The sequence below is a fragment of the Strigops habroptila genome, chromosome 2, assembly GCF_004027225.2.
Source record: "Strigops habroptila isolate Jane chromosome 2, bStrHab1.2.pri, whole genome shotgun sequence".
NCBI classification, from domain to species: Eukaryota; Metazoa; Chordata; class Aves; order Psittaciformes; family Psittacidae; genus Strigops; species Strigops habroptila.
This window is the reverse complement of record NC_044278.2, coordinates 21,711,455-21,726,221: the sequence shown is the minus strand read 5'-3', so window position 1 is coordinate 21,726,221 and position 14,767 is coordinate 21,711,455. Positions and strand designations below refer to the sequence as shown.

Below are 14,767 nucleotides of genomic sequence, written 5' to 3'. Positions count from 1 at the left end.
ACTTAAAAAACGGAGGCTAGGGCTAGAGGAAATTTTTCATTATACTGCAGCAAGGTAGTTATTTTCTTGCAATAATCTTGTCTCTTGTGATTTGTCCTAATCATAGCTGAGCTGTGACATTCTTCTGGAGACATGGGAAATATAGGGTACTATGGTCACTGAAGGAGGTCACTGTGGAGGACATAATTCAGTGAACATACTCTATGGATATCTTTTGAACCATGATTATTTTTGCTCCTGGCCAAATATTTGCCCTGATGCCATATGCTGGCTGAAGAATAAGCTCTCTTTCATGTACACTGTTCTCCTTCACATAATTCAGAAGACCTATTTAGTATGCAAAATGTTTTGCCTTGGATCCTTCCACTCAAGGTTTTCCTGTGGTACTGTCTTGTGTCTGTCACCCACTTTTGCCTTTTGATATTAATCCTCCCAGAGAATTGGTCTGTTAACACTTTGTTTACTTTGCCTGTTGCTCAGCTTCAGTAATATTCTGAGACAGAAAGGAAAAAGTAGGTTTGTGGAGTTGCTTTTGAACCTTATGCACAGCAAAGCTGAACTGGACCTTCCTCAGAAACAGCTGGTACCCAACAGTATGTAATCAATCAGGCAGATACTCTTTGCCTGTAGCTATGCTACTAACTGGGAAACTGAATTTCTTCCTCTTGTAGCTTGGTGTTACAGTCTTCTACCTTACGAGCTGTCTGAAGCTCCTCAAGAAAAGAGTCTTCAGTATTAAAACTGTTTTCATATATTTCCTGTCAGGTTGCAATCACCCAACGTCATGAGATGCACATATTTTTCAACTGCTGACCATGATATGATCGACCACCCTGTACATCAGAAAAGTGCCAAATAATTTATCAGTCTTTCTAAGTTATTGCCAAGAAAACCACAATCAGTCATGATACCTGCTTTAATCTGTAATGTTATAATTGGCATTTGATTCCAGTGAGGGAAAGAAGAGAGCTAGTTATCTGAAATGATCATCTTCCTGTTTGCAAGTCTGAACAGACTCAAGAGCTCTAGCTTTCTCAACGGGCTTGTAAACACCAGAGGGACTCATTCAATTCTTTAATTCAGAGTTATCTGGTAAAAGCAGGGAGGAAAGGACTTTATTAATAATTTCATAATGCTGAATGTCAACATGTGCAGTTTGTTTCTAGGAAACAGATTGTTCATATTGGGGATAGGGAAAGAAAGAACTGTTCCCATAAACAAGGTAATTATGCACTTCGGAGAATGTGGAGAGTAGAGTCTAGATTGACCTTAATTTATATTCTAGGAAAAAGAAAAAATTTCAAAATTGCTTAATTTCTAGTTTTAGTTATATGCAATTTTAAGTGTAGTCAAATACTGAAAACATACTTATAAAAAAAAAAAAGTACAAACAAGAATAATTTATTATTGTACCCAATGTACAACAACAGTTCAGGCCAGACATCCTGGCTGTACTTCCTCTCATCTTCTTGTGTCCCTCCTCACCGGAGGAGACTGAAAAGTCCTTGATCAGGTTAAGCACTACTTAGCAACAACTAAAACGTCAGTGAGTTGTCATTTAGTCAGACTAAAGCCAAAACACAGCACTGCACCAGCTACCAGGAAGAAAATTAACTCTATCCCAGCTGAAACCAGGATGCCCAATTTAGCCAGCTGCTTCAGACATAGCAGGAAGAGATGCGTTGTATAAAAGGTGCCATTTTTAAGTGACCATTTAAACCCACTATCATTTTTCACTGTGGCACTGCATCCTCTGACAATCAGTGAACTCACATCAGTATTGCCTTAATGTATTATGTTGTGCCATATATACATCTTTTGCTGGATTTTAAGAAACTGATGCTGAAGCATTGGTGTCAAATCGTGGAGCAAAAGATTAAACCTACAATACATGTTCCATACCAGGTGTTTGGCATGTGGAGATAAAAATTAATAGTCTTTCCAGGTATATGGCCACACTGTGGTTTAGAGGGGGCCCTGTCTCCAATTTTTGCCCTGGATCATATACAGATTCTAACTTACAATATCCTTTGGTCTCTGACCTCCACGCATAACGCTTCCTCTAACAAGCTTCTTTGAAATCAAATACTTGATATTTTTTAATGAGATGTTGACACTACCCTTTAAAAGGAGCCTTAAAATCACCTTTTCAACATTTTTCAACTTCTCCATGTGCCAGTGCACCTCATCTAGTCATTTCTTTAGAGCTACTGAAAAGGTTTGTCCCAAGACTAAAATGCTGACTTGTTTTTCAGCAAGAAATGTATCTTACATTGCTTGCAGTATTTCAAAGTAGGTGATAAATTCTGTATACTCTTGATCTGCACACAGAGTCTGTGAACTAATCCACACATGCTAAAAAACCCAAAAATCTGTGGAAACTGCACAAAATTATTAGTATTCACAAATATCCAGGTGTTAACAGTACCTCCTACAGTCAGCTAAAATAATCTCAGTGCAGTAAAACAGCCTTTTTTTCTTGCACTCTCCTGAAGAAGTTTAAAAATAATCTATGATGGGTTTTACCAAGAGAAGGAGAAAAATATAAAATGCTCAATTATGCGCTTACATTATTTTGTCTAGTACATGTTTTTTATTTTCATCATGCAACCTGGATGACATTTTTAAATTACTGTGGTCAGAGCCATGCAGATTTAGATTGTATTACACAAAGGAAATAAATTAAACATAAGAATATGAGAAATAGGTCTATACATTGAAGTTTTCATATTTATAAAATAATGAATGGTTTTGTTGGGCTTTTTTAATGTCTCTTGTTGCACAGCAGATTGAAGTGGCATTCATCATGGACATTTTTATCCCAGTTTCTGCTTTCCAGGCTGGAAGAAATAGATATGAAAGTGATACAGTGCTTTGATATTCTGTCTCAGGAGATATCAAAATAGATCAGAGATCTCTTCTGTCCTAGCATGACATCCTCGGGTTTTCTTAAAGTTAAAATTAACTTCAAGTCCCAGGGTAACTGTGATAGCAAAGATGCAGTGAGATGTTTTGGCATTACTTGCAGAGTAAGGCGCCCTTTTGTTCACTCTTTCAACACCCATGTAACTCTTATCTCCCTTCCCACTTCTTGTCAGGGTACATATAAACTTGGCCTAGGGGGCTGTGTAATCTTACTTCCAAGCCAGTGTTTGATTCTTGTTCGGGGCCCCCCAGAGCTTTGCCAGGCTGACATGCATAACTTTTAATTTTACTTGCAGAATTTCCTGCTCTCTTCCACATTTCTCTGCATGTAATGGGGTTACAGAGTCTGCATCCTTCTGTGCCTCTCAGAAAGCCACATGCCATTGTAATGTGTGGGTATTTTATCCTCATAAAATGTAAAAGAATCATTCTGTGGAAGAAATACGATATTCATTTTGGGGTAAGAGTGTTGTTCTTTGTTTTTTCAGGGGTATTACCATTGTCAGGTTCTTGGGAGCCATGGATAGTGAAGCCTCCTAAATCAGGACACTTAATTGCATATATTCTCTGTCGTACTGTGTCCTCCATAGCTTCAGCTACAGAAAAAAGAAAGACTGTAAATATTAGTGGATACTGAAAACATTCATCAAAAGTGTATCATTCAGTGTCTTTCCAGCAAGGAAAATATTGTATTTGAATTAAATATTTTTGATTTTCATAGACTTTTTTCTCTATCTTTTTGAAAGGAATTTCCTGAATTTGAGAACACAGTGACCAAAAAAAGAAAGTAAGTTGAGACCAGTTTGAGGTCTACACAGTCTCACTGTATTTGTCTGTACCTTGCATGCTTGTTTTATCAATGTTTGCCAGTGTTGCTTGAATTCTCACAGAGTACATGTATTAATATTGCAGTTGGAAAGCAAGTAACATGCTTGTAACGCATTACTAAAGCTTTTTTGCCATGATTTTTTCATGTACATAAAGCTTTCTTCCGAAATATCAGAACAAGGACAACTAAAATCAAACGCAGTTAATCTGAGCTTGGTTTAACCATATGTCTGCTTTTCTGAAAGATTGAAGTGGTAACCTATTTTATAACGTTTGCATCATTGACCTGATAATCTCCTGAAGAATTTTTTTTATTCGTGTTTTTAATCCAAGTGAAAAATTAGTTTGCAAAATTATTCAGATAAAGCAGACTGTATTTTATTAAGTATATTTGTGACAACATCATGCTTTGCATCCATTTATTAAGACACAGTGCTATGGTTTGGGCTAATGATTAATATATATTAGTATCAGAAGAACTTTTTTTGAAAATTCTTTGTTGGCTTCAGATTAAAGGCTATTGCATTACTGAAGTGGTCCCCTTCAGATAAAATCTGAAATCCTGCCTAATGGAATGATAGAGACAGATCTTATCTGCCTGCTGTGACAGACATGAAAATCCCTGGAATTATTTTTTTTTTTTTTCTTCATTTTTAGGTGGGGTTCCACTAAAATTAGAACATCAGTGTTATCTATATCTATTGCTGAGAAATTTCAAAATAGATGAAGATTTCAAAGAAAATCAAGAGATCCTTTGTCTTAAGTAACAGTTTTAATCTATTTCTGATCATCTGACATAAACACTAGTAACTTATTAACTGCAAACAGAGATGTATGCACTCAGAGCTATGAGATCTCAGCTATCTATGACCAGCCAGCGCCCTGTGAAAATGATCCCAAAATTGCATTAATTAAAGTGTGAATATTATTCCATTATTCACGGTTTCCTCATCATTCTTTAACATATTTAAGGAAGCCAAACTACTTTGTAAGCCTTACCCAAGGTTTCCCGTACCAAGCTCTACCAAATATGATGCAATCACCTAGATCAGAACTAAGTCTGCCCCAGGAGTAGAAAAAGTAGTCTGCAGCTATAGTGTCAAATCTTTCTTACAATGCAAATAAAACTATTCTGTTCTAAAACTAAGCTTATTCTAAATTAATTATCAGAATTTACAAGGTTTGTCTAGATCATTTCACTAATCAATAAAAAAAAAAAAAAAGAGTAAACTGGATGAAAAAAGTTTCACTCAACATGTGAAGTTTTTGTAATGAAAATTATTTCATTGTGAATGTCCAGCCATCAGCATCCTGGCATGACATCCCCACTGATAATATGGAGATTTTCACACTGGCTTTTCTGTGGATATGGAGAAAGTGAAAGAGGAATTATTATTCTCTTTTTCTTAAAATGGGCAACAAGAAAGCACCAAATGAAATGAACAGAGGTATGCCTTGTTTAGACAATAAGAACTAAATTGTGGAACTCTGGAAGCGAAAAAAAATCCAAGTGGTTTCAAAAGGAGCTAATGCTTACAGACTAGTTCCTAAAAAAGACAATGGTTCAGTTGGACCCTCTTGCTCAGGAAAACCTTCAGCACCTAGATGGGAGGTGGATCTCAATTTCTGTGCTCTTTCCCTTCTGCTGATCATTGTCACAGATTAGAGAGTTTCTTGTCTCATCTAGCATAACCTCCTGGCTTCATCGTCCAGCTCCTAAATTACTCTCCATTGGGTTTTTTATGGCTAAAGTGAAACAAATTAATTCACAGGGTAGGTCTTTGTTAATTCAAGGACTTCTTTTTCTTCTGTTAAATTAGTATATTCTGTAAGTCATCATCTGTAAACCACTGACCACAGGTGTAAGCACGAGTTGGGACTATTCCTTGATGTAAATGTCCAAAAGGCTCAAGGTTTATTTGGGCAATACAGTGTCACTCAAGGTTGTGGGGATAGTATGTTCATATGTAGCTCTTTGGTTCAATCCATTATTACGTTGCCAAACTTCAGACACTAATTTCTAAAACTTGTAGGACTCTTCAGATCATGCCTGAAGAAAAGTACCTCTTATTTTCTTCCTCACGGGCTCCCTGATTCTTCATTCCAGAAAGAAACTGGAATAATGTATTTTTAGAGAATGAAAACTCAGAAGCTTTCAGAGTTTTGTGTGATATGTGGGCGTAGATGATTGAGTGAATGAGAAAAGCCAGGTAACTCCAATGAAAGCCAGTGGGAACTGCACAGCTAAATCCCTGTGTCCTGCTTTGAAGAATTAGTTTGAAAATACCCATATTTGATTGTATGGTTTAATTTTTCATTCTGATATTCAGCTAATGGTAAATTCTTTTAATTCTTTTAGATCCATCCAGAAGTCCATGTCTGAAAATGAAGCATTTGGTTAGTAACTGCTTAAGTAATTTGCTGTATATCTGTGCTAATCTCACAGAGACAACTTCAGTTAAAGGTCTGATTTGCTTTACAGTTGTTGGAGCAAATTTAAAGGAAAGGAAAAAATGCAGTTAAACTATCAATATATTCTCCTCCTTGCCCTGCTTTCCACAGACACATTTGTAGGCAGATATTGAAAACAAATATTTAAACATAGAAGCCAAATTGAGATTTAAAGAACATATTATGGGACAGCATAAGAAATACTCAGCATGTCCAGTATTTCTTCAAATCATTTCAATTAAAAAAAATGAAATGTCTCTGATCTAATAAAATTCAGGTCCATGCCCTAAACTACGTTGCTTCAGCTTTCACAAAAAAGTTCACCAAAGAAGAAATTCAGGGTTGGTTTTTTTTCAACACATCCTGATACTGCATATTCTTATTCACGCTTGTGATTCAATGGGTTCTATTTTGTAAACCTTCTATAGGAAATAATCATCAGTTTCTTAAAACCTGATGAATGCCTGTTTTTTGAGTGAGAGCTTCCAGTTAACATTCTATTAGTTATTCTTTGGAGTTTGGGTTTAGTTGTTGTATCTAGTCCTTACTGAGTAAAAAGTTTATTATATCTGCCTGTAATGATGCAGCTATATTTCATAACAACGTGTCCCAGATAGATGAAAGTTCCCTGTGTTAAGACTTCACTCTGTAGCCCTGCACTGGGAAGACTTTCATGTAGAACAATATCTTCTGGTCTACAGCAGTCAGGCTGTAATGACTTCCCAGAACTCTACAGAATCTACAAGTGCTTTCAAAAAGAAAATTTTCTAACATAGTCAAACTCAACATTAAAAAAAGAAACCAACAAAACAAACCAGAAAACACCATACCTTAATAGTTATCAATATGTTATGAAGCATGACCACTTTGAAGTTCACTGGGGGAACAGGACAATGGCCATTTTGTTCTCAAAGACAAGCTAGTTTCTGCCATTCAAGCTGAGACAGTACTAGCCTTGGAGCATGTGTGGGCATCTTTGATGCTATTTCTTGCTAACACACTAACTTGTTAATTGTAAAATTCAATAATATTTATACAAATCCTGGAAGCAAAACAAAGGCACAGGTGTTCTGTGGGTTTCTGGGTCTTAAAACAAGGGTTAAGATAACAATTATTCTGATCAGGTTTAAACAGTGTTAAATGAGGTATTAGACAGCAGGAAAAGATTAAAACCTAAAGTCTGCCCACAATAAATACCATCCATCCATTGAATTTCCTATATTGTGAAATCATCGATTCATTTCCATGTTTAAGCAGATGCTACAGTGTTCCGCAAGCTTGACTGATTTGCATTCTGATGCTATTTTTATACACGTTCCTGTTATTTCACAGGTTTGCTATGAATTTAGGTGACTGCTCTCTGTGCTTTTGCTTTAGACAGGAAAAATGTGAATGGCACACTTTGGCAGGGTTCCAGGAAGCTGGAGAATGATTCGTACATCAGAAGGCACTGTCAGCTTGAAGGTAATTGCTAAAACATATTTCAGCTGATTTTGCATTTTTCACAAAGTATTTAAAAGGGCATCTAGGAAAATTTCTCATTTTTCACCAATAATCTAGCTACATAATTTGCCAGGTCCTTTTGGGATTAATCTTGTCCTCAAGATAAAAGAAAAAAAAAAGTGCTATTAAAATAAAGCTTACCTTAAAACTGGGAAGCTAAGAACATACTCAGTGAGCAACTCACTCTGTAGTCCATGGGCCAAACAAGACTTCCACTACAGTAAATTGCCATAGTCATGTTGTATTGGGCTTGCCAACTCTACTATGAATCTATAGTAGGAGTCCATGTTCCCTGTACACTTTACACTGCTCTTGTGACATGTGCAAAAGAGAGTTGGCAAAATTTTGTAGGCAACTGTTTTGTCCAATTCTCTTTCTAGACCTGTTTTGACCAACTTTATTGAAACAACCTTACAGCTAATATTCGGGAAGTTACTTGTAACACTGTTAAGAGTTGACCAGTATAACTTCACTAAAATAACTATGAGAACAAGTGAGCAGTCACCTTGTCTATTTAAACACAAACTGGACTTCTAAAGATCAAAACGCTTAATGTTGCTTCCAGGAATGGAATTTGTATTTGTACTTTTAAAGTCAAGGTTAGATCTGTTATAGTTGCCTAATCAGACCAAACCAGACAAGGCTGAGCAGAAACAGAAATCAGGATATGTGAAATCAAAGTGGATGCATGTTTTGTCTCTACTTATGCCAACAAATGGTGAAGATGGCCATACCCTGAACTTTTAGTATCTCCTGGACAGATGGTCTAGATGTCATCCACTGTTAGGAGATTCCACTGTTACCTTGATATGCCAAAGAAAGCAGAGTGCAGGGCAGCAGTTTCCCCTCTGGATTTCATTTACTTCTGCACTTGAAGATGAACTCTGAAATGCTGGAAAAGTAGATCTGAAATTGCAGTACCTATTGCATTGCCCATGTATAGGCAAATTTGGTTTCTTGGAACCAGAACCAAAGAGATAAAATGACAGGAAAATTTAGAGGAATTTCATCATCTTGTGACGAACTGATGAGGGGGGAAGGGACCTTCAGTAAGTCTGATTGTCTTTCAAGGGAAAAGGTTGTAATGATAGGTGAAAGAAATATTAGGCATTTCTCTCCAGACAAGCCTTACTTTTAACCAAAAGCATTTTGGAATGATTCCTCAAACTACTTCAGAGGTTGTCAGTTTAGAGGTGGAAAAAGGCTGAATGAGAAAGCAGAACTTTTTGACCTTCCTCCAGAGCCTTTTCTACTCAAGATGTTTTTACCCTTTAAAACATCCAAGGCATGCAAAAGAAGCTGTGCGCATTTTAAAAGCTGACAAGTGTTGTAATTGAAGGGCAGGGGCCCAGAGGGAACAGGAAGCAAAACTGGCAGCTAAATAAAATTCTCCCTTCCCCTACTGCAGTAAAACTATTTCAACAGAAGTCCCCTTCACAGTGGTGAAAACCATTGCAAGGAGATTTACAGTGTATCATCACTATTGATCAATTTGGCACTATTGATCAAACCTTTCTCTTAACAGAGATAATTCTTCAAGGTTTGCAAGTCTGTTGCATAATACGAGTTTCTGTTAGATGTAATAAGCCATACGTGGTGGCCAGCATAGACTTCTCTGCTTAATTCAGAGCTGTATTCACAGACCTGACCTAAATCTCACTGAATTAAATTAAAAGACACCCACTGACACTGGAAGCCTTTGGATTAGGTCCTTAATGCTGCTGTATTACCGCTACAAAAATCAGATTTCTAGACTGATAAGGCAGTAAAAACATATATATCCCACAGACACAATAGTGGGAATACCTGTCTTTGCTCACAAGCTCAAACCCAAATCATCAGTGCCAGATTTGCCTAAAAGTATCAATATTGAAAAAGTTGACTATGCAAGTCACAGTTATTGGTCTTCCATAAAAGAGTGTTACAGAGTGAAAGAGAAAAGAGCTGACACCTCTCAGAGTCAGCAGACTTAATTCTCTGCCGCGCCCAATTCATTCAACAGTAAAGTGACTGGTGCCCGTTGCCAGACTAGGGAGAAAAGAACGCTGCAACTTACAGATATATTTTGCATGTTTGTTCGTTTGTTTACCCAAATACCCTGTTCCATATTTCAGTGGATTGAAGAGCTGATTTAAGCAAGATGGAAGAGTATTGTGGATGCATGTTATTATGGCTAGCAAAAGAGCTCATGGTTATGGGGACCACAAAGGTTTGCTTTAATAACGTGCTGTTGTTCATTTGGTTTTGAATAAAATTACATTAAAAACAGCATCACTGTATGTAGGCTTTCAGGCTAAGGACACTATATGTTGCCCCACAGTTCTTTGTTATTCATCTGCAAACAACTACCAAATAATACTATTTTGGACTAGATGTTAAGAGGATGTGTGGGCAAGGGCTGAGCACTTCAAGACTTCATTTTTAGAGTAAGCTTTCAGAGCACAGGGCTACAGTGTGCAGAGATGCCTGCAGGAGATGAAAAAAAAATTAGCCTGAGGACCAGGAACAACCCAGTTATGTTAATCTGGTGTTGCATAAGCACTGCTTGACGTGAGTTATGCTGCTTCTAGAAGTCCAGCTAGCTCTGTATTTAAATAAACTGGATTGTCAGACACCTGGCCCTCAGTGACTTCAAGGAGAGTTGTAGGTGCTTGAGACTACTTAAAATCTGGTCAGTCACATTAGTTTTTGGAATGTAATATACTTTTTGGAAAAGCTTTTGGTTTTATAGTAACCGTCAAGTCTGTAGAAGAAAGACACTGTCCTATTAACACAGAAGCTCTTACAGAAGCCTTTAAAGGCAAAGTCATGAAATAAAATTTTCTGTGACTCATTTTTCCTCTTCCTGTTGACGCACATGGTGAATAAAGGAAATTGTTTGGTGGGGTTTTCTGTGCAGCTGAGCTATAGTTTCAAGGTGGAACTAACATGTTAAAAGACTGATGCTCTTCTTTTGCCCAATGCCTGGATTGTAATTTATGAGTTCGTGAAACCATGAGGAAGATTATTTGTTACAATTTTTGCTTGCAGAGGATTTTCTTTCAAGAAAAAATAACGATCCTAAAAATGTCTCTTGACTCAGAATTTGCTTTAAAAATAACATGAAAATATATGTGCTAACTTGCCTGTACAGTGGCCCTTTAATTGTTTCACTCACATGAGTTAGGGGTTTTTTGTCTAGCTTTGTACACATTATAGCATCATTTAATCCTAACATAAGCATAGGCATTTTGAGAACTAGGATTTTGCTTATTTCCTGGAATATAAATTTTCATTATCACATTCAAACACTTTTTTTCATGTAATAACTGAAGAATATCAGTCACTTGGAATTATTCACAGAATTAATCTTTCTTTTTCTGTTGATCATAGAGAAAACAATGCAATCAGTCGCACTCATCTATTTTTGTGAATCTATATGTTAAATAAGCCATCCTTTTGCAAACAGGAGACCTACTGATGTTGTAAGGTATTCTTCAGCAGCAATAAGGATGCCAAGATAGGATTCATGTGGGAAAAAAAAAAACAAAACAACTAACCAGTAAACATTCTTACTGGTTTCTAATAACTTTGGAAAAATTGATAGCATTTTGTGCTATGATTAGCAACTATTTTTTCCTGCAAAATAATCAAGTGCCTCTGATATCTGTGTTGATGGAATCTAATCAATAGGGCCTTTCTACAGTATTATAATGGTGGATGCTTTGCCTGAACATTAGGAATGAGTAGATATTTCAAAGTAGACGTGCTGAAAATAAACTTCTCAAAGAGTTATTTGACCTATTATTGCTCATTTTTGTAATGCAGGTAAATACTCTTCCCATCTAAACCATTAGTTTCTTGGAAGAAATGGGAGGACATTTATCCTTTGAAAGCAATTTCTAATCTAACCTAAGCTAAACAGTTCTCAACTGCATAGTTCATTTTGGTCCTGATTTTTTTTTTTTATATGAATATTCTAGAATTTCTGTTGTAAATTAGTAGGGCAAGAGGAAGCACCTGGTGGGGTTCTGGGTTAGTAAACTCTTAGAGGACTAAGTACAGATTAAGAAGAAAGCATGAATGAGTTTTCTTTATGTGAGTCAGTTTGCCAGTTTGTTCTGTAGTCTTACTTCAAAGTGGTTTAAAATAAAATGCATGCTTAACTGATTCAAGATTATCTTCAGAGAGCCAAAATACCAGCTGATAACATTAAGTGTAATTTAAATTATTTTCCTCAGAAAAACTTAAACCAGGACATTTTAAAGCATGTTTTCTTTTACCCTTTTTTTTTTTTCGGTCATCATTCACAAAAGATAATATTATTGGTGATGGGATACATTTGTTGCAAGGAAAGAAGATAGAAGAAACAACTACAACATGCCAGGTGAAAGAACTACTCTTTTTTTTTTTTTTTCCAGAATCTAAAATTTCACTTAGATAAAATGCATATTTCTTGCTTCTATTAAGTATTTGCTTAGTCTAAACTTCATAGTCCGTATACCTGCACATTTTAGAAGCAGAATTTAAAACAAGACTGTTGACTACATAAGTTGTTCGCCATTTTCATTATGCAGACCATACGGGGTTTAGTACTTAGAAAACATTTTCTTTCCCTGAGTGAATACTTTTCTATTAAATTGATGTGCTGGAATTCTGTCTAGCAAGATCTATACTAACTGTTAAGATCAGTCTTACATGATCCATATTGGCATGCGTATTCTAATGTGTTCTGAATTTCTATAAACATATACTGCATCTCCTCTTCATACTACTACATTAGTTATCCCACTAGCATGAGGAATTAAGGAATTATGACCCTTGGGCTTGCATAATAATAATAATTAATAATAATAATTAACAATAATAACATAAAAGTAGGTAACAACCCATCAGCTGGTGAGCAACTGAGAGGTGGACAGAAAGACTTCTGGCTCTGGAATTAGAATGACTGGCATTTGCTTTTTATTTCACTTCCAGACCAATGTTTGCCCTGATAATATGTTATTTAATGGCCAGTTTATATCTGTTGCAAATCAGTTTAGCTCTGCTGATTTCACAAGACATAACCATTCACCCAGTTTGGGAATCTAACAAAAGAGTGTAACGCAAACCTATGTGTTTGTGTGTATGTGTCTAAATGATGAATTAATACAGTAAATTATTTAAAATCTGCAAATCTGGTAAATTTTCCTGTATTGGAGGGTATTACATTCAAAGTGAACATTAAGCTTTTTTTAAAGGCTCCAAGCTGAGTTTCCTCTGCTGTTTCTAAACAATGTCAGGAGTCCTTTCGGATGCATAGGTTAAAAGCAAGAAAAAAGTGTACATGCGTCACCCTGAAGGCATCTGAGATAAAACAGAGAGCTGTGAAGACCCAGACTTTAGACGGTGCTAAGCTCTAGTGTAGGTGAGAGACACAAGCTGGCTTAAAAAGAAAAGTCAAATGATCTGCGTATTGTGGGACAGATGACAGTTTTGGGAACTGGTGACTTGAAAGCTGGTGTGTTCCGGGTTTCTCCTGCATTCCCTCAGGGTTTTGTGTATCTCTGTATTGTAAGTTTGTTCCCATGATTACCTCTTTTCTGCACTGCCAAAAAATAGGTGAGGATGAAGGAAAGGAGAAAAGAACTCTTTCCTCTTCTGCTTATCATTCTATTTCTCTGTTCTCTTCCTCTCGCTTTCTAAGTATAAATAAAACAGATGATTATTCTTTGATTTCCCACATCAGTTCTTCCCTCAGTGAGAGGAATCTCTGGCTCTGCCCCTATACTGCCGTGACAGCCTCTCGATTAATTCCTGGTTAAGATCCCAGAGGCCATTCCCCAGACTTGATAGAATATGGAGGGAAAAGGGAAAGAAGCAGTAATAGGGAATAAGCCTTATGGTTCTTTTCAAGTATAAGTTTCCTTAAAATCCATTAAAGCATCTCCCCATGAACCTTCACCCCATTTTAAAAACAAGGTTCTATTTTTGACTTCTCAAGTTTTTTGAAGATGCTTTTTGGGACACGTGACTAAGGAGCTGTAGAGACTTGAATACCTCCAAGCTTTGGTACCAATTTAAGACCTATTCAACTTGCTTTTTAAAAATTTCAGGATTAAGGACATTATTTTGAGTTTTAGTGATTATTACGTCTGGCTTTCATTATCATCAAGATAACAGTGATATAATGCCCTTTTCAGCTTTCCAAATAGTCTCATTATGTCTGTTTTCATTTGTTGTATTGCATTATCCACACAAATAAGGAAATGCTGAGAGAAGAGCACTACGAGGGAAGCTCTCACACTTCTGCAAAATCAGCACAAATGAGTGCCTGTATGCTGATGCGCACAGCATGGGGAACAAACAGGAGGAATTAGAGGTCTGCATGCAGTTGCAAAGCTTCGGTCTCAGGATCACAGAAATATGGTGGGATAACTCACACAGCTGGAGTGTAAGCTGCAAGGGATGTCACTCCTATCTTCAAGAGCACCAGAAAGAAGATGCAGGGAACTACAGGGCAGTCAGTCTTGCCCCAATCTCTAGGAATGTGATGGAACAAATTCTCCTTGAATCTATTCCTGAACATATAGAGGACAAAAAGGTGATTGGGAGTAGTCAGCATGAATTTATGAAATGGAAATCACGCCTGATCAGCCTGAGGGCCTTCTACAATTAAATGACTAGGTTGGTGGAATAGGGAAAAGCAGTGAATGTTGTTTATCTTGACCTTACTAAGGCTTTCAACACTGTCCCCAAAAATTCCTTATGCACAAACTAATGAAATAAGAACTAGATAAGTGGACAGTGAGATGCACTGAAAGCAGGTTGAGCTGCTGGGCTCAAAGGAATGTGATTAATGGCTCAAAGTCCCACTGGAAACCAGTCCTTAATGATCTACCACAAGGGTCAATCCTGGGCCCAGTACTGTTCATCATCTTCATTATTCAGCTGGACGACGGGACAGAGTGCACCCTCAACAAATTCGCAGTCAGTGCAAAACTGGGACAAGTGGCTGATGCACCAGAGAGTTGTGCTTGCCCATCAGGAAGCCTTCAACAGACTGAAGAAATGGGCAAACAGGAACCTCATGATGTTC

General features: G+C 36.9%; 1 protein-coding gene across 4 annotated transcripts in view; it reads left to right on the top strand.

Moving 5' to 3' along the window:
* The window catches only part of SAMSN1 (SAM domain, SH3 domain and nuclear localization signals 1), a 180,092-nt gene that overhangs the window by 103,035 nt on the left and 62,290 nt on the right, over nucleotides 1-14,767 (top strand). For all 4 annotated transcript variants that reach the window (XM_030476184.1, XM_030476185.1, XM_030476183.1 and 1 more), the window contains exons 3-6: nucleotides 3,672-3,712; nucleotides 6,113-6,150; nucleotides 7,582-7,668; nucleotides 12,003-12,073. In XM_030476184.1, coding sequence (XP_030332044.1) covers nucleotides 3,672-3,712; nucleotides 6,113-6,150; nucleotides 7,582-7,668; nucleotides 12,003-12,073 — 237 coding nt within the window. The remainder of the gene's footprint in view (nucleotides 1-3,671; nucleotides 3,713-6,112; nucleotides 6,151-7,581; nucleotides 7,669-12,002; nucleotides 12,074-14,767) is intronic.